Source organism: Oncorhynchus gorbuscha, linkage group LG18 (genome assembly GCF_021184085.1).
Source record: "Oncorhynchus gorbuscha isolate QuinsamMale2020 ecotype Even-year linkage group LG18, OgorEven_v1.0, whole genome shotgun sequence".
In the NCBI taxonomy this organism is placed as follows: domain Eukaryota; kingdom Metazoa; phylum Chordata; class Actinopteri; order Salmoniformes; family Salmonidae; genus Oncorhynchus; species Oncorhynchus gorbuscha.
This window is the reverse complement of record NC_060190.1, coordinates 82,218,904-82,246,760: the sequence shown is the minus strand read 5'-3', so window position 1 is coordinate 82,246,760 and position 27,857 is coordinate 82,218,904. Positions and strand designations below refer to the sequence as shown.

Here is a 27,857-nt window from a genome sequence, read left to right as displayed (position 1 = left end):
TGAACAGGTGTAATGAACACTGAACAGGTGTAAAAAAACAGGTGTAATGAACAGGTGTAATGAACACTGAACAGGTGTAATGAACACTGAACAGGTGTAATGAACACTGAACAGGTGTAATGAACACTGAACAGGTGTAATTAACAGGTGTAATGAACAGGTGTAATGAACATTGAATAGGTGTAATGAACACTGAACAGGTGTAAAAAAAACAGGTGTAATGAACACGTTTAATGAACACTGAACAGGTGTAATGAACACTGAACAGGTGTAATGAACACTGAACAGGTGTAATGAACACTGAACAGGTGTAATGAACACTGAACAGGTGTAATTAACAGGTGTAATGAACACTGAACAGGTGTAATGAACACTGAACAGGTGTAATGAACACTGAACAAGTGTAATGAACAGGTGTAATGAACACTGAACAGGTGTAATGAACACTGAACAGGTGTAATGAACAGGTGTAATGAACACTGAACATGTGTAATGAACAGGTGTAATGAACACTGAACAGGTGTAATGAACACTGAACAGGTGTAATGAACACTGAACAGGTGTAATTAACAGGTGTAATGAACAGGTGTAACATGAACAGGTGTAATGAACACTGAACAGGTGTAATTAACAGGTGTAATGAACAGGTGTAATGAACATTGAACAGGTGTAATGAACACTGAACAGGTGTAAAAAAAACAGGTGTAATGAACAGGTGTAATGAACACTGAACAGGTGTAATGAACACTGAACAGGTGTAATGAACACTGAACAGGTGTAATTAACACTGAACAGGTGTAATTAACAGGTGTAATGAACAGGTGTAATGAACATTGAACAGGTGTAATGAACACTGAACAGGTGTAATGAACACTGAACAGGTGTAATTAACAGGTGTAATGAACAGGTGTAATGAACACTGAACAGGTGTAATTAACAGGTGTAATGAACAGGTGTAATGAACATTGAACAGGTGTAATGAACACTGAACATGTGTAATGAACAGGTGTAATGAACATTGAACAGGTGTAATGAACACTGAACAGGTGTAAAAAAACAGGTGTAATGAACAGGTGTAATGAACACTGAACAGGTGTAATGAACACTGAACAGGTGTAATGAACACTGAACAGGTGTAATGAACACTGAACAGGTGTAATTAACAGGTGTAATGAACAGGTGTAATGAACATTGAACAGGTGTAATGAACACTGAACAGGTGTAAAAAAAAACAGGTGTAATGAACACGTTTAAAGAACACTGAACAGGTGTAATGAACACTGAACAGGTGTAATTAACAGGTGTAATGAACAGGTGTAATGAACATTGAACAGGTGTAATGAACACTGAACAGGTGTAAAAAAAACAGGTGTAATGAACACGTTTAATGAACACTGAACAGGTGTAATGAACATTGAACAGGTGTAATGAACACTGAACATGTGTAATGAACACTGAACAGGTGTAATTAACAGGTGTAATGAACAGGTGTAATGAACATTGAACAGGTGTAATGAACACTGAACAGGTGTAAAAAAACAGGTGTAATGAACAGGTGTAATGAACACTGAACAGGTGTAATTAACAGGTCTAATGAACAGGTGTAATGAACATTGAACAGGTGTAATGAACACTGAACATGTGTAATGAACAGGTGTAATGAACACTGAACAGGTGTAATGAACACTGAACAGGTGTAATGAACACTGAACAGGTGTAATTAACAGGTGTAATGAACAGGTGTAATGAACATTGAACATGTGTAATGAACACTGAACAGGTGTAATTAACAGGTGTAATGAACAGGTGTAATTAACATTGAACAGGTGTAAAAAAACAGGTGTAATGAACAGGTGTAATGAACACTGAACAGGTGTAATGAACACTGAACAGGTGTAATGAACACTGAACAGGTGTAATGAACACTGAACAGGTGTAATTAACAGTGTAATGAACAGGTGTAATGAACATTGAACAGGTGTAATGAACACTGAACAGGTGTAAAAAAACAGATGTAATGAACACGTTTAATGAACACTGAACAGGTGTAATGAACACTGAACAGGTGTAATTAACAGGTGTAATGAACAGGTGTAATGAACATTGAACAGGTGTAATGAACACTGAACATGTGTAATGAACACTGAACAGGTGTAATTAACAGGTGTAATGAACAGGTGTAATGAACATTGAACAGGTGTAATGAACACTGAACAGGTGTAAAAAAACAGGTGTAATGAACAGGTGTAATGAACACTGAACAGGTGTAATTAACAGGTCTAATGAACAGGTGTAATGAACATTGAACAGGTGTAATGAACACTGAACATGTGTAATGAACAGGTGTAATGAACACTGAACAGGTGTAATGAACACTGAACAGGTGTAATGAACACTGAACAGGTGTAATTAACAGGTGTAATGAACAGGTGTAATGAACATTGAACATGTGTAATGAACACTGAACAGGTGTAATTAACAGGTGTAATGAACAGGTGTAATTAACATTGAACAGGTGTAATGAACACTGAACAGGTGTAAAAAAACAGGTGTAATGAACAGGTGTAATGAACACTGAACAGGTGTAATGAACACTGAACAGGTGTAATGAACACTGAACAGGTGTAATGAACACTGAACAGGTGTAATGAACACTGAACAGGTGTAATTAACAGGTGTAATGAACACTGAACAGGTGTAATGAACACTGAACAGGTGTAATGAACACTGAACAAGTGTAATGAACAGGTGTAATGAACACTGAACAGGTGTAATGAACACTGAACAGGTGTAATGAACAGGTGTAATGAACACTGAACATGTGTAATGAACAGGTGTAATGAACACTGAACAGGTGTAATGAACACTGAACAGGTGTAATGAACACTGAACAGGTGTAATTAACAGGTGTAATGAACAGGTGTAATGAACATTGAACATGTGTAATGAACACTGAACAGGTGTAATTAACAGGTGTAATGAACAGGTGTAATGAACATTGAACAGGTGTAATGAACACTGAACAGGTGTAAAAAAAACAGGTGTAATGAACAGGTGTAATGAACACTGAACAGGTGTAATGAACACTGAACAGGTGTAATGAACACTGAACAGGTGTAATTAACACTGAACAGGTGTAATTAACAGGTGTAATGAACAGGTGTAATGAACATTGAACAGGTGTAATGAACACTGAACAGGTGTAATGAACACTGAACAGGTGTAATTAACAGGTGTAATGAACAGGTGTAATGAACACTGAACAGGTGTAATTAACAGGTGTAATGAACAGGTGTAATGAACATTGAACAGGTGTAATGAACACTGAACATGTGTAATGAACAGGTGTAATGAACATTGAACAGGTGTAATGAACACTGAACAGGTGTAAAAAAACAGGTGTAATGAACAGGTGTAATGAACACTGAACAGGTGTAATGAACACTGAACAGGTGTAATGAACACTGAACAGGTGTAATGAACACTGAACAGGTGTAATTAACAGGTGTAATGAACAGGTGTAATGAACATTGAACAGGTGTAATGAACACTGAACAGGTGTAAAAAAAAACAGGTGTAATGAACACGTTTAAAGAACACTGAACAGGTGTAATGAACACTGAACAGGTGTAATTAACAGGTGTAATGAACAGGTGTAATGAACATTGAACAGGTGTAATGAACACTGAACAGGTGTAAAAAAAACAGGTGTAATGAACACGTTTAATGAACACTGAACAGGTGTAATGAACATTGAACAGGTGTAATGAACACTGAACATGTGTAATGAACACTGAACAGGTGTAATTAACAGGTGTAATGAACAGGTGTAATGAACATTGAACAGGTGTAATGAACACTGAACAGGTGTAAAAAAAAACAGGTGTAATGAACAGGTGTAATGAACACTGAACAGGTGTAATTAACAGGTCTAATGAACAGGTGTAATGAACATTGAACAGGTGTAATGAACACTGAACATGTGTAATGAACAGGTGTAATGAACACTGAACAGGTGTAATGAACACTGAACAGGTGTAATGAACACTGAACAGGTGTAATTAACAGGTGTAATGAACAGGTGTAATGAACATTGAACATGTGTAATGAACACTGAACAGGTGTAATTAACAGGTGTAATGAACAGGTGTAATTAACTTTGAACAGGTGTAAAAAAACAGGTGTAATGAACAGGTGTAATGAACACTGAACAGGTGTAATGAACACTGAACAGGTGTAATGAACACTGAACAGGTGTAATGAACACTGAACAGGTGTAATTAACACGTGTAATGAACAGGTGTAATGAACATTGAACAGGTGTAATGAACACTGAACAGGTGTAAAAAAAACAGGTGTAATGAACACGTTTAATGAACACTGAACAGGTGTAATGAACACTGAACAGGTGTAATTAACAGGTGTAATGAACAGGTGTAATGAACATTGAACAGGTGTAATGAACACTGAACATGTGTAATGAACACTGAACAGGTGTAATTAACAGGTGTAATGAACAGGTGTAATGAACATTGAACAGGTGTAATGAACACTGAACAGGTGTAAAAAAAACAGGTGTAATGAACAGGTGTAATGAACACTGAACAGGTGTAATTAACAGGTCTAATGAACAGGTGTAATGAACATTGAACAGGTGTAATGAACACTGAACATGTGTAATGAACAGGTGTAATGAACACTGAACAGGTGTAATGAACACTGAACAGGTGTAATGAACACTGAACAGGTGTAATTAACAGGTGTAATGAACAGGTGTAATGAACATTGAACATGTGTAATGAACACTGAACAGGTGTAATTAACAGGTGTAATGAACAGGTGTAATTAACATTGAACAGGTGTAATGAACACTGAACAGGTGTAAAAAAACAGGTGTAATGAACAGGTGTAATGAACACTGAACAGGTGTAATGAACACTGAACAGGTGTAATGAACACTGAACAGGTGTAATGAACACTGAACATGTGTAATGAACAGGTGTAATGAACACTGAACAGGTGTAATGAACACTGAACAGGTGTAATGAACACTGAACAGGTGTAATTAACAGGTGTAATGAACAGGTGTAATGAACATTGAACATGTGTAATGAACACTGAACAGGTGTAATTAACAGGTGTAATGAACAGGTGTAATTAACATTGAACAGGTGTAATGAACACTGAACAGGTGTAAAAAAACAGGTGTAATGAACAGGTGTAATGAACACTGAACAGGTGTAATGAACACTGAACAGGTGTAATGAACACTGAACAGGTGTAATGAACACTGAACAGGTGTAATGAACACTGAACAGGTGTAATTAACAGGTGTAATGAACACTGAACAGGTGTAATGAACACTGAACAGGTGTAATGAACACTGAACAAGTGTAATGAACAGGTGTAATGAACACTGAACAGGTGTAATGAACACTGAACAGGTGTAATGAACAGGTGTAATGAACACTGAACATGTGTAATGAACAGGTGTAATGAACACTGAACAGGTGTAATGAACACTGAACAGGTGTAATGAACACTGAACAGGTGTAATTAACAGGTGTAATGAACAGGTGTAATGAACATTGAACATGTGTAATGAACACTGAACAGGTGTAATTAACAGGTGTAATGAACAGGTGTAATGAACATTGAACAGGTGTAATGAACACTGAACAGGTGTAAAAAAACAGGTGTAATGAACAGGTGTAATGAACACTGAACAGGTGTAATGAACACTGAACAGGTGTAATGAACACTGAACAGGTGTAATTAACACTGAACAGGTGTAATTAACAGGTGTAATGAACAGGTGTAATGAACATTGAACAGGTGTAATGAACACTGAACAGGTGTAATGAACACTGAACAGGTGTAATTAACAGGTGTAATGAACAGGTGTAATGAACACTGAACAGGTGTAATTAACAGGTGTAATGAACAGGTGTAATGAACATTGAACAGGTGTAATGAACACTGAACATGTGTAATGAACAGGTGTAATGAACATTGAACAGGTGTAATGAACACTGAACAGGTGTAAAAAAACAGGTGTAATGAACAGGTGTAATGAACACTGAACAGGTGTAATGAACACTGAACAGGTGTAATGAACACTGAACAGGTGTAATGAACACTGAACAGGTGTAATTAACAGGTGTAATGAACAGGTGTAATGAACATTGAACAGGTGTAATGAACACTGAACAGGTGTAAAAAAAAAACAGGTGTAATGAACACGTTTAAAGAACACTGAACAGGTGTAATGAACACTGAACAGGTGTAATTAACAGGTGTAATGAACAGGTGTAATGAACATTGAACAGGTGTAATGAACACTGAACAGGTGTAAAAAAAACAGGTGTAATGAACACGTTTAATGAACACTGAACAGGTGTAATGAACATTGAACAGGTGTAATGAACACTGAACATGTGTAATGAACACTGAACAGGTGTAATTAACAGGTGTAATGAACAGGTGTAATGAACATTGAACAGGTGTAATGAACACTGAACAGGTGTAAAAAAAAACAGGTGTAATGAACAGGTGTAATGAACACTGAACAGGTGTAATTAACAGGTCTAATGAACAGGTGTAATGAACATTGAACAGGTGTAATGAACACTGAACATGTGTAATGAACAGGTGTAATGAACACTGAACAGGTGTAATGAACACTGAACAGGTGTAATGAACACTGAACAGGTGTAATTAACAGGTGTAATGAACAGGTGTAATGAACATTGAACATGTGTAATGAACACTGAACAGGTGTAATTAACAGGTGTAATGAACAGGTGTAATTAACTTTGAACAGGTGTAAAAAAACAGGTGTAATGAACAGGTGTAATGAACACTGAACAGGTGTAATGAACACTGAACAGGTGTAATGAACATTGAACAGGTGTAATGAACACTGAACAGGTGTAAAAAAAACAGGTGTAATGAACACGTTTAATGAACACTGAACAGGTGTAATGAACACTGAACAGGTGTAATTAACAGGTGTAATGAACAGGTGTAATGAACATTGAACAGGTGTAATGAACACTGAACATGTGTAATGAACACTGAACAGGTGTAATTAACAGGTGTAATGAACAGGTGTAATGAACATTGAACAGGTGTAATGAACACTGAACAGGTGTAAAAAAAACAGGTGTAATGAACAGGTGTAATGAACACTGAACAGGTGTAATTAACAGGTCTAATGAACAGGTGTAATGAACATTGAACAGGTGTAATGAACACTGAACATGTGTAATGAACAGGTGTAATGAACACTGAACAGGTGTAATGAACACTGAACAGGTGTAATGAACACTGAACAGGTGTAATTAACAGGTGTAATGAACAGGTGTAATGAACATTGAACATGTGTAATGAACACTGAACAGGTGTAATTAACAGGTGTAATGAACAGGTGTAATTAACATTGAACAGGTGTAATGAACACTGAACAGGTGTAATGAACACTGAACAGGTGTAATGAACACTGAACAGGTGTAATGAACACTGAACAGGTGTAATTAACAGGTGTAATGAACAGGTGTAATGAACATTGAACAGGTGTAATGAACACTGAACAGGTGTAAAAAAACAGGTGTAATGAACACGTTTAATGAACACTGAACAGGTGTAATGAACACTGAACAGGTGTAATGAACACTGAACAGGTGTAATGAACACTGAACAGGTGTAATGAACACTGAACAGGTGTAATTAACAGGTGTAATGAACACTGAACAGGTGTAATGAACACTGAACAGGTGTAATGAACACTGAACAAGTGTAATGAACAGGTGTAATGAACACTGAACAGGTGTAATGAACACTGAACAGGTGTAATGAACACTGAACAGGTGTAATGAACAGGTGTAATGAACACTGAACATGTGTAATGAACAGGTGTAATGAACACTGAACAGGTGTAATGAACACTGAACAGGTGTAATGAACACTGAACAGGTGTAATGAACAGGTGTAATGAACAGGTGTAATGAACATTGAACATGTGTAATGAACACTGAACAGGTGTAATTAACAGGTGTAATGAACAGGTGTAATGAACATTGAACAGGTGTAATGAACACTGAACAGGTGTAAAAAAAACAGGTGTAATGAACAGGTGTAATGAACACTGAACAGGTGTAATGAACACTGAACAGGTGTAATGAACACTGAACAGGTGTAATTAACACTGAACAGGTGTAATTAACAGGTGTAATGAACAGGTGTAATGAACATTGAACAGGTGTAATGAACACTGAACAGGTGTAATGAACACTGAACAGGTGTAATTAACAGGTGTAATGAACAGGTGTAATGAACACTGAACAGGTGTAATTAACAGGTGTAATGAACAGGTGTAATGAACATTGAACAGGTGTAATGAACACTGAACATGTGTAATGAACAGGTGTAATGAACATTGAACAGGTGTAATGAACACTGAACACTGTAATGAACAGGTGTAATGAACACTGAACAGGTGTAATGAACACTGAACAGGTGTAATGAACACTGAACAGGTGTAATTAACAGGTGTAATGAACAGGTGTAATGAACATTGAACAGGTGTAATGAACACTGAACAGGTGTAAAAAAAACAGGTGTAATGAACACGTTTAATGAACACTGAACAGGTGTAATGAACACTGAACAGGTGTAATGAACACTGAACAGGTGTAATGAACACTGAACAGGTGTAATTAACACTGAACAGGTGTAATGAACACTGAACAGGTGTAATGAACACTGAACAAGTGTAATGAACAGGTGTAATGAACACTGAACAGGTGTAATGAACACTGAACAGGTGTAATGAACACTGAACAGGTGTAATGAACAGGTGTAATGAACACTGAACAGGTGTAATGAACAGGTGTAATGAACACTGAACAGGTGTAATGAACACTGATCAGGTGTAATGAACACTGAACAGGTGTAATGAACACTGAACAAGTGTAATGAACAGGTGTAATAAACACTGAACAGGTGTAATGAACAGGTGTAATGAACACTGAACAGGTGTAATGAACAGGTGTAATGAACACTGATCAGGTGTAATGAACACTGAACAGGTGTAATGAACACTGAATAGGTGTAATGAACACTGAACAGGTGTAATGAACAGGTGTAATGAACACTGATCAGGTGTAATGAACAGGTGTAATGAACACTGAACAGGTGTAATGAACAGGTGTAATGAACACTGAACAAGTGTAATGAACAGGTGTAATGAACACTGAACAGGTGTAATGAACAGGTGTAATGAACACTGAACAGGTGTAATGAACAGGTGTAATGTATGAACACTGATCAGGTGTAATGAACACTGAACAGGTGTAATGAACACTGAACAGGTGTAATGAACACTGAACAGGTGTAATGAACAGGTGTAATGAACACTGATCAGGTGTAATGAACAGGTGTAATGAACACTGAACAGGTGTAATGAACAGGTGTAATGAACACTGATCAGGTGTAATGAACAGGTGTAATGAACACTGAACAGGTGTAATGAACACTGAACAAGTGTAATGAACAGGTGTAATGAACACTGATCAGGTGTAATGAACAGGTGTAATGAACACTGAACAGGTGTAATGAACACTGAACAGGTGTAATGAACAGGTGTAATGAACACTGAACAGGTGTAATGAACAGGTGTAATGAACACTGAACAGGTGTAATGAACAGGTGTAATGAACACTGAACAGGTGTAATGAACACTGAACAGGTGTAATGAACACTGAACAAGTGTAATGAACAGGTGTAATGAACAGGTGTAATGAACACTGAACAGGTGTAATGAACACTGAACAGGTGTAATGAACACTGAACAGGTGTAATGAACACTGAACAGGTGTAATTAACAGGTGTAATGAACACTGAACAGGTGTAATGAATACTGAACAGGTGTAATTAACAGGTGTAATGAACACTGAACAGGTGTAATGAACACTGAACAGATGTAATGAACACTGAACAGGTGTAATGAACACTGAACAGGTGTAATTAACAGGTGTAATGAACAGGTGTAATGAACACTGAACAGGTGTAATTAACAGGTGTAATAAACAGGTGTAATGAACATTGAACAGGTGTAATGAACACTGAACAGGTGTAAAAAAACAGGTGTAATGAACAGGTGTAATGAACACTGAACAGGTGTAATGAACACTGAACAGGTGTAATGAACACTGAACAGGTGTAATGAACACTGAACAGGTGTAATTAACAGGTGTAATGAACAGGTGTAATGAACATTGAAGAGGTGTAATGAACACTGAACAGGTGTAAAAAAAAACAGGTGTAATGAACACGTTTAATGAACACTGAACAGGTGTAATGAACACTGAACAGGTGTAATGAACACTGAACAGGTGTAATGAACACTGAACAGGTGTAATTAACAGGTGTAATGAACACTGAACAGGTGTAATGAACACTGAACAGGTGTAATGAACACTGAACAAGGGTAATGAACAGGTGTAATGAACACTGAACAGGTGTAATGAACACTGAACAGGTGTAATGAACACTGAACAGGTGTAATGAACAGGTGTAATGAACACTGAACAGGTGTAATGAACAGGTGTAATGAACACTGAACAGGTGTAATGAACACTGATCAGGTGTAATGAACACTGAACAGGTGTAATGAACACTGAACAAGTGTAATGAACAGGTGTAATAAACACTGAACAGGTGTAATGAACAGGTGTAATGAACACTGAACAGGTGTAATGAACAGGTGTAATGAACACTGATCAGGTGTAATGAACACTGAACAGGTGTAATGAACACTGAATAGGTGTAATGAACACTGAACAGGTGTAATGAACAGGTGTAATGAACACTGATCAGGTGTAATGAACAGGTGTAATAAACACTGAACAGGTGTAATGAACAGGTGTAATGAACACTGAACAAGTGTAATGAACAGGTGTAATGAACACTGAACAGGTGTAATGAACAGGTGTAATGAACACTGAACAGGTGTAATGAACAGGTGTAATGAACACTGATCAGGTGTAATGAACACTGAACAGGTGTAATGAACACTGAACAGGTGTAATGAACACTGAACAGGTGTAATGAACAGGTGTAATGAACACTGATCAGGTGTAATGAACAGGTGTAATGAACACTGAACAGGTGTAATGAACAGGTGTAATGAACACTGATCAGGTGTAATGAACAGGTGTAATGAACACTGAACAGGTGTAATGAACACTGAACAAGTGTAATGAACAGGTGTAATGAACACTGATCAGGTGTAATGAACAGGTGTAATGAACACTGAACAGGTGTAATGAACACTGAACAGGTGTAATGAACAGGTGTAATGAACACTGAACAGGTGTAATGAACAGGTGTAATGAACACTGAACAGGTGTAATGAACAGGTGTAATGAACACTGAACAGGTGTAATGAACACTGAACAGGTGTAATGAACACTGAACAAGTGTAATGAACAGGTGTAATGAACAGGTGTAATGAACAGGTGTAATGAACACTGAACAGGTGTAATGAACACTGAACAGGTGTAATTAACAGGTGTAATGAACACTGAACAGGTGTAATGAACACTGAACAGGTGTAATTAACAGGTGTAATGAACACTGAACAGGTGTAATGAACACTGAACAGATGTAATGAACACTGAACAGGTGTAATGAACACTGAACAGGTGTAATTAACAGGTGTAATGAACACTGAACAGGTGTAATTAACAGGTGTAATGAACACTGAACAGGTGTAATGAACAGGTAAGCAGGTGTAATGAACACTGAACAGGTGTAATGAACAGGTGTAGTGAACAGGTGTAATGAACAGGTGTAATGAACACTGAACAGGTGTAATTAACAGGTGTAATGAACACTGAACAGGTGTAATTAACAGGTGTAATGAACACTGAACAGGTGTAATTAACAGGTGTAATGAACACTGAACAGGTGTAATGAACACTGAACAGGTGTAATTAACAGGTGTAATGAACACTGAACAGGTGTAATTAACAGGTATAATGAACACTGAACAGGTGTAATGAACACTGAACAGGTGTAATTAACAGGTATAATGAACACTGAACAGGTGTAATTAACAGGTGTAATGAACACTGAACAGGTGTAATTAATAGGTGTAATGAACACTGAACAGGTGTAATTAACAGGTGTAATGAACACTGAACAGGTGTAATGAACACTGAACAGGTGTAATTAACAGGTATAATGAACACTGAACAGGTGTAATTAACAGGTGTAATGAACACTGAACAGGTGTAATGAACACTGAACAGGTGTAATTAACAGGTATAATGAACACCGAACAGGTGTAATGAACACTGAACAGGTGTAATGAACACTGAACAGGTGTAATTAACAGGTGTAATGAACACTGAACAGGTGTAATTAACAGGTGTAATGAACACTGAACAGGTGTAATTAACAGGTGTAATGAACACTGAACAGGTGTAATTAACAGGTGTAATGAACACTGAACAGGTGTAATGAACAGGTGTAGTGAGCAGGTGTAATGAACAGGTGTAATAAAGAGGTGTAATGAACAGGTGTAATGAACACTGAACAGGTGTAATAAAGAGGTGTAGTGAACAGGTGTAATGAACACTGAACAGGTGTAATTAACAGGTGTAATGAACAGGTGTAATGAACACTGAACAGGTGTAATTAACAGGTGTAATGAACAGGTGTAATGAACATTGAACAGGTGTAATGAACACTGAACAGGTGTAAAAAAAACAGGTGTAATGAACAGGTGTAATGAACACTGAACAGGTGTAATTAACAGGTGTAATGAACAGGTGTCATGAACATTGAACAGGTGTAATGAACACTGAACAGGTGTAATTAACAGGTGTAATGAACAGGTGTAATGAACATTGAACAGGTGTAATGAACACTGAACAGGTGTAAAAAAAACAGGTGTAATGAACAGGTGTAATGAACACTGAACAGGTGTAATTAACAGGTGTAATGAACAGGTGTAATGAACATTGAACAGGTGTAATGAACACTGAACATGTGTAATGAACAGGTGTAATGAACACTGAACAGGTGTAATGAACACTGAACAGGTGTAATGAACACTGAACAGGTGTAATTAACAGGTGTAATGAACAGGTGTAATGAACATTGAACATGTGTAATGAACACTGAACAGGTGTAATTAACAGGTGTAATGAACAGGTGTAATTAACATTGAACAGGTGTAATGAACACTGAACAGGTGTAAAAAAACAGGTGTAATGAACAGGTGTAATGAACACTGAACAGGTGTAATGAACACTGAACAGGTGTAATGAACACTGAACAGGTGTAATGAACACTGAACAGGTGTAATTAACAGGTGTAATGAACAGGTGTAATGAACATTGAACAGGTGTAATGAACACTGAACAGGTGTAAAAAAACAGGTATAATGAACACGTTTAATGAACACTGAACAGGTGTAATGAACACTGAACAGGTGTAATGAACACTGAACAGGTGTAATGAACACTGAACAGGTGTAATGAACACTGAACAGGTGTAATTAACAGGTGTAATGAACACTGAACAGGTGTAATGAACACTGAACAGGTGTAATGAACACTGAACAAGTGTAATGAACAGGTGTAATGAACACTGAACAGGTGTAATGAACACTGAACAGGTGTAATGAACAGGTGTAATGAACACTGAACAGGTGTAATGAACAGGTGTAATGAACACTGAACAGGTGTAATGAACACTGATCAGGTGTAATGAACACTGAACAGGTGTAATGAACACTGATCAGGTGTAATGAACACTGAACAGGTGTAATGAACACTGAACAAGTGTAATGAACAGGTGTAATGAACACTGAACAGGTGTAATGAACAGGTGTAATGAACACTGAACAGGTGTAATGAACACTGAACAAGTGTAATGAACAGGTGTAATGAACACTGAACAGGTGTAATGAACAGGTGTAATGAACACTGAACAGGTGTAATGAACAGGTGTAATGAACACTGAACAGGTGTAATGAACACTGAACAGGTGTAATGAACACTGAACAGGTGTAATGAACACTGAACAGGTGTAATGAACAGGTGTAATGAACACTGATCAGGTGTAATGAACAGGTGTAATGAACACTGAACAGGTGTAATGAACAGGTGTAATGAACACTGATCAGGTGTAATGAACAGGTGTAATGAACACTGAACAGGTGTAATGAACACTGAACAAGTGTAATGAACAGGTGTAATGAACACTGATCAGGTGTAATGAACAGGTGTAATGAACACTGAACAGGTGTAATGAACACTGAACAGGTGTAATGAACAGGTGTAATGAACACTGAACAGGTGTAATGAACAGGTGTAATGAACACTGAACAGGTGTAATGAACAGGTGTAATGAACACTGAACAGGTGTAATGAACAGGTGTAATGAACACTGAACAGGTGTAATGAACACTGAACAGGTGTAATGAACAGGTGTAATGAACACTGAACAGGTGTAATGAACAGGTGTAATGAACAATGAACAGGTGTAATGAACACTGAACAGGTGTAATGGACACTGATCAGGTGTAATGAACAGGTGTAATGAACACTGAACAGGTGTAATGAACACTGAACAGGTGTAATGAACAGGTGTAATGAACACTGAACAGGTGTAATGAACAGGTGTAATGAACACTGAACAGGTGTAATGAACAGGTGTAATGAACACTGAACAGGTGTAATGAACAGGTGTAATGAACAATGAACAGGTGTAATGAACAGGTGTAATGAACACTGAACAGGTGTAATGAACAGGTGTAATGAACACTGAACAGGTGTAATGAACAGGTGTAATGAACACTGAACAGGTGTAATGAACACTGAACAGGTGTAATGAACACTGAACAAGTGTAATGAACAGGTGTAATGAACAGGTGTAATGAACAATGAACAGGTGTAATGAACAGGTGTAATGAACACTGAACAGGTGTAATGAACAGGTGTAATGAACAGGTGTAATGAACAATGAACAGGTGTAATGAACAGGTGTAATGAACACTGAACAGGTGTAATGAACAGGTGTAATGAACACTGAACAGGTGTAATGAACACTGAACAGGTGTAATGAACACTGAACAGGTGTAATGAACAGGTGTAATGAACACTGATCAGGTGTAATGAACGTGTTTAAAAATGACCATAACAAGCGTTCTAATCACCTGTAAACACACTGGACATGTGAAAAAAGCACATGTACAACAAATTACATTTCACACTTGAAAAAAGCAACTGAAAAATTATAATTTCAAGTGTTAAGACGTGTCTGGGTAAGACGATTTGAACTTCTTGGGCTTCCATACAAACATGCATCACTCGTTCCGTTACAGCCAGTAGTGATCCCTCCCTTTTCTCATCGGATCGACACGAATCACGTAATTCACCTATTTTGGATTCAAAACGGTGAATTTTGCCGAAGGGTGGCTATTTCTCTGCATACTTCATCCGAAAGTGTCGAGACAAGTTGTAGTCTTTCAAGACAGCGATGCTCTCTTTGCACACAGCTTTTCATGATACCTCAATAAATAAATATTTCATGTCCACTCTGTTTTAACACCCTACATTCATTGTCTAATGACATTTTCTTAGAAATCTTTGATATATATATTTTTTGCGCAAACCTAGCTTTATGTGATCTGAGCATGATTCCGCGGGCCGTATTGAATCAGGTCGCAGGCCGGGCCGCATACGCCCCAGGGCCTGTTCTATAGCTTTAAGTTATCAAATCAAATTGTATTTGTTACATGCGCAGAATAAAACAGGTGTAGGTAGACCTAACTGTGAAATGCTTACTTACAAGCCGTTAACCTACAACGCAGTTTTAGAAATAGAGTTAAGAAAATATGACAAAAATAAATCAAATACACACAAGAAAATAACAAAAACAAGGCTATATACATATGTTACCGAGTCAATGTGTGGGGGTACAGGTTAGTTGAGGTCATTTGTAAAGTGACTATGCATAGTTAATATACAGAGACAGCAACAGTGTATAAACAACGCAAATAGTACAGGTGGCCATTTTATTAATTGTTCAGCGGTCTTATGGCTTGTAGGTAGAAGCTGTTAAAGGAGTCTTTTTGGACCTAGACATGGCACCCCGGTACCGCTTGCTGTGCGGTAGCAAAGAGAACAGTCTATGACTTGGGTGACTGGAGTCTTTGACAATTTATTTGAGTCTTCCTCTGACACCGCCTTCCTCTGACACCGCCTTCCTCTGACACCGCGCTTCCTGGATGGCAGGAAGCTTGGCCCCACTGGGCTGTATGCATTACCCTCTGTAGCACCTTACGTCGGATACCGAACATTTGCCGTCGGATACCGAGCATTTGCCATATCAGGCAGTGATGGAATCGGTCAGGATGCTCTCGATGGTGCAGCTGATGAACTTTCTGAGGATCTGAGGACCAATGCCAAATCTTTTCAGTCTCCTGAGGGGGAAAAGGTGTTGTCGTGCCCTCTTCACAACTGTCTTGGTGTGTTTGGACCATGATAGTTTGTTGGTGATGTGGACACCAAGGAACTTGAAGCTCTCAACCCGCTCCACTACAGCCCCGTCAATGTTAATGGGAGCTTGTTCGGCCCGCCTTTTCCTGTTGTCCACGATCATCTCCTTTGTCTTGCTCACGTTGAGGGAGAGGTTGTTGTCCTGGCACCACGTGGCCAGGTCTCTGACCTCCCTATAGGCTGTCTCATCATTGTCGGTGATCAAGTCTACCACCTTTGTGGCGTCAGCAAACTTAAAGTAAGTAAACAATATTTTTTTTTACGTCTGTGCAATGTGTGTCCCTCCCCTTTGAATAATATAAAGTTGGTTTGAGGTGCCTAGGTCATGTGATCAACGAGCTACTGAATTGAGATTTTTATAAATGTATATTTATAAATGTTGGAATTATTTTGAGAAAACCAATGTGTGTGCAACACGCCTCTCTATGTGACATGCTGACCACACGACGCACTTCGCTCACGTCGCAAAAATACATTTACACATGTTACTCAATAATTGCACCCACTCTGCTCGCGCACTTCTGCGTGGCCAGGCGCTAAAATAGACCTTGGTTGTATTTGTGATGCTCAACGCGCCGCAAGCCCTGCCTCTCCCATCTCATTGGTTTTTAGGAGCATATTCAATCACATAGGTGATTGAAAGATGAGCTGAGGTCCACACTCAGTTTATCTTGGTGGTAATACACCGTAAAGTTGTTTGCCAACCGCCATATAAAGTCCAAAGAAGAAGAATCCGGAAGGAGGAGAGATGATGAGAAACACATTTGTTTTATCGTTTTATCTGTGGATTAATTGTTGGAGTCGTTGACCTTGTGCATTTCAGGTAAAATAACAACCCAATGTTTATATCCCAGGACAAATTAGCTAGCAACAGCAAGCTAGCTAGCTAAATTGACATAAATGTTTAATGTTTTCGACATGTCCCCAAATTCATATAATTGATTCAGAGTTTGTTTTGATATTTCAACCTGCATGTCCTGATAATGTCTGGTGTGGGTGAACAAAATCAACTTGTGCTTGATGGCGCACACGGACGCACACGTGCGTGCCGTTTGGTCAGCAAGTAAGGAATAATGGACAATTGAAATGAGGTTGCTAAGTCATGTGGTTGAAGAGCTATCGAAGTTTGCATATTGTGATCATGCACTTTGTGGACAGTCCCTAAATAGTTGAGTTGACGGTCCGCCCAAATCGTTGCCGTGTGATTATGAAACTCGGTTCGGAATTGGGAAAATACTTTTTTTCCTTCATAGGGAGCCTAACCTGAGACATGTAGATCAAATTGTTCGTGAGATATTGAAATTTGAAGGTTCGAATATTGAAACTTTAATTTAACACGGTTTTTATTTTAGAGTAATTGCGTACCAGCTCCTCTATAAAGGAAAGTAGCCTATCACCGTCACAGATTCACAAACTGAGGCAAAAAAAGGTTGATCAAAGCAGAATGAAGGCGGGATCTGCATTGAATAGCAATGTAGTTTCCTGATTCCGTTTTGTTCACATTTATTTGCAGCTAGTCTGTGAATCTATGCGTGACAGAAGACTGTTCGAGATTGCGCAGATTGAAAATGCGCCAGCATGAATGTGCAAGATACGCTGTTCTGAGGTCATGAAAAGTAAAAATAATTGTTTATGTCATTCATAAAGGCACACTTTAAAATATTATCAAACACTTAAAAATATACATACCAGCCATTATCGTGGTGACCCTTCAGTGCGTGTCTGTGTGTGCCATTACCGGAGGAGAGAGAGCGCTAGTTATCCATAGCTAATTACGCTTTAATGTCGTTGTCGCCTTTCCACAGCCTAAATAAATCTTTACCATTGGAAAGCTGGGATCCCCCTCTGGATCCCCCCTATTAAACAGTAGCCATGTAACTGCGACAACATTAAAACACATTCTAAGAATAGTCTAATTGACAAATATCTTGCTGTGCATAGATTTCCCCTAAAACATGAATATTTGAGCCTGATACTGTATAAACATGTCTAGTTAGATAACCTGCTTTGAAGTAGCCTGCCTTCTCCATTTGATCCCTGGTCATTAAATGAGGGAATCATTTTAGAAGACAGAAGTATTTGGTTGTGTTGTTGTAATACTTTATATCAAAAGTGGCAACCATCCTCCAGGATAGCTACTGGGTGTGCAGGCTTTTGTTCCTGCCCTGCTCTAACCACATTGTAGCCTAAACATCAGCTGCTCAACAGGACCTTGATAAGCAGAATTGGGTGTTTCAGCGCTGGATCAGAAGCCAAGCCTCTGCACAGTCAGCAGCTCTTCAGATGAACGGTTGACCGCATGTGACTAACAGTTCAGTTCTACTTTGTGTGGGGTGAAGTGCCTTCATCAAGGGCACAACGACAGGAGATGGTAGGTCTGCATGGGATCAGACACAGCAGCCTTCCAGTGTCAATAATGCTTCGTTTTAGGCTATAACACTAGTCGTGAAAATGTGTATAAACCCTTAATTAAGAGTGAATAATCAGGAGATCTCTATGGCATAATGTCATTTGTGAATTTCGGGGAACATAGTTTAATGGACCGACTTGTAAAAAGACAGCTCCTGCTCTTCTTTAATCTCAAATCAAGAGTAGATGGGAAATTCATATTTATTCATTCCTATGTTATTAATAAATCAAACAGATTGATATGATAAAAGACACATTTAGGTTATAGGAGGATTTTAATCAGGACTTTTGGCATTTCATCTCCATCATCATGTCTCGCGGTGATACGGAAACGATCTGTATTTGATCAGGTAAAGAATCGGTAAATTGTTCGATTCCGGTTGCTCGATTTCTACCGACAAACCAAAGCTCGAGCTTGTCGGTTTGGAACGTCCCGGGATGCCCACTGAAACGGCTGCTCCGTTAATGACATTCATTCATCTGATGCGAGCCATCGAGGACGAACGCTGACGTAACAGATATTACAATGCAACGAGGATACATTTTATGTTGGTTTATGAGTGGCTGGATACTACAGGCACCAGGGGGCAGGAAAACAATGATGCACTTCAGGAACATTATCGACCTCTGTGCTAAATCAGGACGATAACCAACTTAATGTAAGATCAGTGGATGATGGACTTGTGGATGTAATTTAATGTCCAGCGGAACTGGCTAGCTTCGGCTTGTGGAAGATCTTCATATTGCATTTTGTTGCAGTAGAGTTGCTGCTGCCCCGTCTCTCTCCCTCCTATCCGACGTTGTTGTCAATGATCTAACATGGCGACTGTACCAGTATATTGCATCTGCAGATTACCGTACGACGTTACCCAGTTTATGATCGAATGTGACGCATGCAAGGACTGGTTTCACGGAAGGTAAATGCTTGAATATATTGTGAATGTTTTTTTTGTCCGTCCACGTTGTGTTTTGTAGGATCATTTGACCATTTGACAGTATGTTGCACATTCTTTGTCGACATCTGAATTGCCAGAAGCGCGAGGCCGCTTGAAGAAGGCGGAGTTAAAAATAGATGATTCGGTTGTGACATTTTTGTGAATAGCACCAAAACATTTAGTGAACAATATAGTCATCTAAATAATGAAGGTGTGTTTGTATGATTTCGTAGTATTTTCAGAGTGCGTTTCCAGCTCTATCTCATGTGGGTGGCTACAGTAACATTGTAGTGTGGATCTCAGGACAGAGCAGAACAGTGGGTGTCTCGATCCGACAGTAACGAGGCTACACATTTCAATCTACATCATGTTTAGCTTGTCCCGCCGTTAACCTGCTAGTACTATGGTGTTTTATGTCTATTGTGTTCATGTTTGTCGACGTTATAAAAGCCCTGAGAAAAGACAATAGCCCGCTGCCCTCCAGCCAGGCACTTTGAATAACTGCCCATTGATAGACGTTGCAGTGCGGGGTTGCTGTCTACATTTGATCTGTAAAACGATCGAAATGCTTGAAGATTTTCACACCATGTATTTGAATCCAATTCTATTTTCTCAAGTGTATCAGCAAGCCAGGTTCATCAGTTTAGCCCGCCGATAATAATGGAAGTCTGCCACGTCTTTTGCTTTATTTTTTAAATGTTTTTACGATGTCCTTTGTACGTTTAATTGCCCAATGCAGGACAATCATCCGTCACTGATCGATCACTTTCTTTTTCGATCACTTATTGCCAACAGGCGTTTTCAAATCAGAAGAAGATATTTACGCGCGTTAACATTAACCCTTTGGTGCAAGAATACAATGTGTCATTCAGTACTACGCTGCCTGCTACAATGTCTCATCTGCTGAACGCGGGTAACACATTTTATCTCCAATCATCCATGCCAGTTGAGCGATGCGTTATTATTCTTGTGAATATCACGAAACCTGGCCGATACGAGAAATATTCAAAGTTATTAAGGTCTAGCAGTAATCTTGGCTTTGACGTTGTGTTTATGGAGGCTGTCTGTCGTAGCCTGATGATGGCTCATTTGAAATTGTCCCTGGGTTGACACTGCTGAATCCAGGAGCCTAATAACCCAAACGGTCTCCATTATTCCCGCTTCATTCTAGGGGTTTGCCATTACACTACTTTATTACTGTATTAGAAAACTATGCATCAACCCGATATACAGTACATGGCCAGCTCCTGGTCGAACTTCTCATTACAAAATCATGGGCATTAATATGGAGTTGGTCCCCCTTTGCTGCTATAACAGCCTCCACTCTTCTAGGAAGGCTTTAATATGGAGTTGGTCCCCTCTGTGCTGCTATAACAGCCTCCACTCTTCTGGGGAGGCTTTCCCCTAGATGTTGGAACATTGCTGCTATAACAGCCTCCACTCTTCTGGGAAGGCTTTCCATTAGATGTTGGAACATTGCTGCTATAACAGCCTCCACTCTTCTGGGAAGGCTTTCCATTAGATGTTGGAACATTGCTGCTATAACAGCCTCCACTCTTCTGGGAAGGCTTTCCCCTAGATGTTGGAACATTGCTGCTATAACAGCCTCCACTCTTCTGGGAAGGCTTTCCATTAGATGTTGGAACATTGCTGCTATAACAGCCTCCACTCTTCTGGGAAGGCTTTCCCCTAGATGTTGGAACATTGCTGCTATAACAGCCTCCACTCTTCTGGGAAGGCTTTCCATTAGATGTTGGAACATTGCTGCTATAACAGCCTCCACTCTTCTGGGAAGGCTTTCCATTAGATGTTGGAACATTGCTGCTATAACAGCCTCCACTCTTCTGGGAAGGCTTTCCCTTAGATGTTGGAACATTGCTGCTATAACAGCCTCCACTCTTCTGGGAAGGCTTTCCATTAGATGTTGGAACATTGCTGCTATAACAGCCTCCACTCTTCTGGGAAGGCTTTCCACTAGATGTTGGAACATTGCTGCTATAATAGCCTCCACTCTTCTCGGAAGGCTTTCCACTAGATGTTGGAATATTGCTGCAGGGACTTGCTTCCATTCAGCCACGAGCATTAGTGAGGTCGAGTACTGACGTTGGGTGATTAGGCCTGGCTCGCAGTCGGCTTTCAAATTCATCCCAAAGGTGTTCGATGGGGTTGAGGTCAGGGCTCTGTGCAGGTCAGTCCATTTCTGTATGGACCTCGCTTTGTGCAGAGGGGCATTGTCATGCTGAAACAGGAAAGGGCCTTCCCCAAACTGTTGCCACAAAGTTGGAAGCACAGAATCATCTAGAATGTCATTGTATGCTGTAGCGTTAAGATTTCCCGTCACTGGAACTAAGGGGCCTGAACCATGAAAAACAGCTCCAGACAATTATTCCTCCACCAAACTTTACAGTTTGCACTATGCATTCAGGCAGGTAGTGTTCTCCTAGCATCTGCCAAACCCAGATTGATTTTTCGGACTGCCAGATGGTGAAGCGTAATTCATCACTCCAGCCAATGCTTGGCATTGCGCATGGTGATCTTAGGCTTGTGTGCGGCTGCTCGGCCTTGAAAAACCCATTTCATGAAGCTCCCGACAAACAGTTAGTGTGCTGACGTTGCTTCCAGAGGCAGTTCGGTAGTGAGTGCTGCAACTGAGGACAGACAATTTTTACGTGCTACGGCACTCGGCGGTCTCGTTCTGTGAGCTTGTGTGGCCTACCACTTTGCGGCTGAGCCGTTGTTGCTCCTAGTCGTTTTCACTTCACAATGACAGCACTTACAGTTGACGGGGAGGCTCTAAATCTGACGAACTGACTTGTTGGAAAGGTGGCATCATATGACGGTGCATGTTGAAAGTCCCTGAGCTCTTCAGTAAGGCCAATGTTTGTCTATGGAGATTACATGGTGGTGTGCTCAATTTTATACACCTGTCAGCAACGGATATCGCTGAAATAGCCAAATCCACTAATTTGAAGGGATGGCCACATACTTTTGTATATATAGTGTACCAGCCTGGTAGGATGCATACTTATAGCTGTATATATAGTGTACCTGCCTGGTAGGATGCATACTTATAGCTGTATATATAGTGTACCTGCCTGGTAGGATGCATACTTATAGCTGTATATATAGTGTACCTGCCTGGTAGGATGCATACTTATAGCTGTATATACAGTGTACCTGCCTGGTAGGATGCATACTTATAACTGTATATATAGTGTACCTGTCTGGTAGGATGCATACTTATAACTGTATATATAGTGTACCAGCCTGGTAGGATGCATACTTATAGCTGTATATATAGTGTACCTGCCTGGTAGGATGCATACTTATAGCTGTATATACAGTGTGCCTGCCTGGTAGGATGCATACTTATAGCTGTGTATATATAGTGTACCTGCCTGGTAGGATGCATACTTATAGCTGTATATATAGTGTACCTTCCTGGTAGGATGCATACTTACAGCTGTATATATAGTGTACCTTCCTGGTAGGAATCATACTTATAACTGTATATATAGTGTACCTGCCTGGTAGGATGCATACTTATAGCTGTATATATAGTGTACCTGTCTGGTAGGATGCATACTTATAACTGTATATATAGTGTACCTGCCTGGTAGGATGCATACTTATAGCTGTATATATAGTGTACCTGCCTGGTAGGATGCATACTTATAGCTGTATATATAGTGTACCTGTCTGGTAGGATGCATATTTATAGCATACTTATGCTGTCCCTCTCCCCTGCTCTTCCTATCCCCCTGCTGTCCCTCTCCCCCTGCTGTCCCTCTCTCCCTGCTGTCCCTCTCCCCCTGCTGTCCCTCTCCCCCTGCTGTCCCTCTCTCCCTGCTGTCCCTCTCCCCTGCTGTTCCTATCCACATGCTGTCCCTCTTCCCATGCTGTCCCTCTCCCCTGCTGTCCCTTTCCCCTGCTGACCCTCTCCCCCTGCTGTCCCTTTCCCCTGCTGACCCTCTCCCCCTGCTGTCCCTCTCCCCATGCTGTCCCTTTCCCCTGCTGACCCTCTCCCCCTGCTGTCCCTCTCCCCTGCTGACCCTCTCCCCATGTTGTCCCTGTCCCCTGCTGTCCCTCTCCCCTGCTGGCCCTCTCCCCATGCCGTCCCTCTCCACATGCTGTCCCTCTCCCCATGCTGTCCCTATCCACAGCTGTCCCTCTCCCCTGCTGTCCCTCTCCCCATGCTGTCCCTCTCCCTTGCTGTCCCTCTCCCCCTTGCTGTCCCTCTCCCCCTTGCTGTCCCTCTCCCCTGCTGGCCTTCTCGCATGCTGTCCCTATCCACAGCTGTCTCTCTCCCCCTGCTTTCCCTATCCACAGCTGTCCCTCTCCCTCTCCCCATGCTGTCCCTATCCACAGGTGTCCCTCTCTCTCTCCCCCTGCTGTCCCTATCCACAGCTGTCCCTCTCCCCCTGCTGTCCCTCTCCCTCTCCCCATGCTGTCCCTCTCCCCTGCTGTCCCTCTCCTTCTCCCCATGCTGTCCCTCTCCCACTCCCCTGCTGTCCTTCTCCCCTAGCTGTCCCTATCCACAGCTGTCCCTCTCCCCCTGCTGTCCCTATCCATAGCTGTCCCTCTCCCTCTCCCCCTGCTGTCCCTATCCACAGCTGTCCCTCTCCCTCTCCCCCTGCTGTCCCTATCCACAGCTGTCCCTCTCCCCCTGCTTTCCCTCTCCCTCTCCCCATGCTGTCCCTCTCCCCCTGCTGTCCCTCTCCCACTCCCCTGCTGCCCTTCTCACCTAGCTGTCCCTATCCACAGCTGTCCCTCTCCCCCTGCTGTCCCTATCCATAGCTGTCCCTCTCCCTCTCCCCCTGCTGTCCCTATCCATAGCTGTCCCTCTCCCTCTCCCCATGCTGTCCCTATCCACAGCTGTCCCTGTCCCTCTCCCCATGCTGTCCCTATCCACAGCTGTCCCTCTCCCCATGCTGTCCCTCTCCCCATGCTGTTCCTCTCCTCTGCTGTCCCTCTCCCTCTCCCCATGCTGTCCCTCTCCCCCTGCTGTCCCTTTCCCCATGCTGTCCCTATCCACAGCTGTCCCTCTCCCTCTCCCCATGCTGTCCCTATCCACAGCTGTCCCTCTCCATCTCCCCATGCTGTCCCTATCCACAGCTGTCCCTCTCCCTCTCCCCATGCTGTCCCTATCCACAGCTGTCCCTCTCCCTCTCCCCATGCTGTCCCTATCCACAGCTGTCCCTCTCCCTCTCCCCATGCTGTCCCTATCCACAGCTGTCCCTCCCTCTGTTAAATCTAATTTTATTTGTCACATTCACCGAATACAACAGATGTAGACCTTACATGCTTACTTACAAGCCCTCAACCAACAATGCATTTCAAGAAATAGAGTTAAGAAAATATTTACTAAATAAACTGAAGTAAAAGATTAAATAAAAATGAACAATAATAACAATAATAAATAACAATGCTGTTTGAGAAATAGAGTTATAGGGAAGAGAACAAAATGTTTATTATTTCAGTGAAATACGGAACCGTTCGGTATTTTATCTAACGGGCGGCATCCATCAGTCTAAATATTGCTGTTACATTGTACAACCTTCAATGTTATGTCATAATTACGTAAAATTCAGGCAAATTAGTTTGCAATGAGCCAGGCAGCCCAAACTGTTGCATAAACCCTGACTCTGTGTGCAATGAACGCAAGAGAAGTGACACAATTTCACCTGGTTAATATTGCCTGCTACTTTATTTTAGCTAAATATGCAGGTTTAAAAATATATACTTCTGTGTACTGATTTTAAGAAAGGCATTGATGTTCATGGTTAGGTACACGTTGGAGCAACGATACGCACCACATCGATTATATGCAACGCATGAAACGCTAGATAAACTAGTAATATCATTAACCATGTGTAGTTAACTAGTGATTATGATTGATTGTTTTTTATAAGATAAGTTTAATGCTAGCTAGCAACTTACCTTGGTTTCTTACTGCATTCACGTAACAGGCAGTCTCCTCGTGGAGTGCAATGAGAGGCAGGTGGTTAGAGCGTTGGACTAGTTAACCGTATGGTTGCAAGATTGAATCCCCGAGCTGACAAGGTAAAACTCTGTCGTTCTGCCCCTGAACAAGGCAGTTAACCCACCGTTCCTAGGCCGTCATTGAAAATAAGAACGTGTTCTTAACTGACTTGCCTCGTTGAAGTTGTAAAAAAAACACAAAAAAACATCGGTGTCCAAAAATACCGATTTCCAATTGTTATGTAAACTTGAAATCGGCCCTAATTAATCGGCCGTTCAGATTGAATCGGTCGACCTCTAAACAGTACATCATATAACATTATTACACCACTACATATCTACAATACAAAATGTATAAAATCACCATTCAACAATATTACAATGTACAATACCAGTCAAAAGGTTGAACACACCTAGGGATTGTCTTACTTTATTTTAGAATGCCAAGAGTGTTCAAAGCTGTCATCAAGGCAAAGGGTGGCTAATTTGAACAATCTCAAATCTATAATATAATTGGATTTGTTTAAACTTGTTTGGTTACTACATGATTCCATATGTGTTATTTCATAGCGTTGATGTTTCACTATTACCTTGTGTACGTGAGTGGAGAGTGCGTGCTAGCGCTTGGGTGCGTGAGTGGAGAGTGCGTGCTAGCGCTTGGGTGCGTGAGTGGAGAGTGCGTGCTAGCGCTTGGGTGCGTGAGTGGAGAGTGCGTGCTAGCGCTTGTGTACGTGAGTGGAGAGTGCGTGCTAGCGCTTGTGTACGTGAGTGGAGAGTGCGTGCTAGCGCTTGTGTACGTGAGTGGAGAGTGCGTGCTAGCGCTTGTGTACGTGAGTGGAGAGTGCGTGCTAGCGCTTGTGTACGTGAGTGGAGAGTGCGTGCTAGCGCTTGTGTACGTGAGTGGAGAGTGCGTGCTAGCGCTTGTGTACGTGAGTGGAGAGTGCGTGCTACGCTTGTGTACGTGAGTGGAGAGTGCGTGCTAGCGCTTGTGTACGTGAGTGGAGAGTGCGTGCTAGCGCTTGTGTACGTGAGTGGAGAGTGCGTGCTAGCGCTTGGGTGCGTGAGTGGAGAGTGCGTGCTAGCGCTTGGGTGCGTGAGTGGAGAGTGCGTGCTAGCGCTTGTGTGCGTGAGTGGAGAGTGCGTGCTAGCGCTTGTGTGCGTGAGTGGAGAGTGCGTGCTAGCTCTTGGGTGCGTGAGTGGAGAGTGCGTGCTAGCGCTTGTGTACGTGAGTGGAGAGTGCGTGCTAGCGCTTGTGTGCGTGAGTGGAGAGTGCGTGCTAGCGCTTGTGTACGTGAGTGGAGAGTGCGTGCTAGCGCTTGTGTACGTGAGTGGAGAGTGCGTGCTATCGCTTGTGTACGTGAGTGGAGAGTGCGTGCTAGCGCTTGTGTACGTGAGTGGAGAGTGCGTGCTAGCGCTTGTGTACGTGAGTGGAGAGTGCGTGCTAGCGCTTGTGTACGTGAGTGGAGAGTGCGTGCTAGCGCTTGTGTACGTGAGTGGAGAGTGCGTGCTAGCGCTTGTGTACGTGAGTGGAGAGTGCGTGCTAGCGCTTGTGTGAGTGAGTGGAGAGTGCGTGCGTGAGTGGAGAGTGCTTGGGTGCGTGAGTGGAGAGTGCGTGCTAGCGCTTGGGTGCGTGAGTGGAGAGTGCGTGCTAGCGCTTGGGTGCGTGAGTGGAGAGTGCGTGCTAGCGCTTGGGTGCGTGAGTGGAGAGTGCGTGCTAGCGCTTGGGTGCGTGAGTGGAGAGTGCGTGCTAGCGCTTGGGTGCGTGAGTGGAGAGTGCGTGCTAGCGCTTGGGTGCGTGAGTGGAGAGTGCGTGCTAGCGCTTGGGTGCGTGAGTGGAGAGTGCGTGCTAGCGCTTGGGTGCGTGAGTGGAGAGTGCGTGCTAGCGCTTGGGTGCGTGAGTGGAGAGTGCGTGCTAGCGCTTGGATGCGTGAGTGGAGAGTGCGTGCTAGCGCTTGGG

General features: G+C 41.4%; 1 protein-coding gene across 1 annotated transcript in view; it reads left to right on the top strand.

The window, feature by feature from the left end:
• Positions 1-19,510: 19,510 nt before the first annotated feature.
• Positions 19,511-27,857, top strand: part of LOC124003564 (lysine-specific demethylase phf2-like) — a gene marked incomplete at its 3' end in the record, with an annotated part of 137,545 nt that continues 129,198 nt past the window's right edge. Inside the window, 1 exon segment of the mRNA XM_046311921.1 lies at positions 19,511-19,900. Within this exon segment, the coding sequence (XP_046167877.1) occupies positions 19,803-19,900 (98 nt within the window).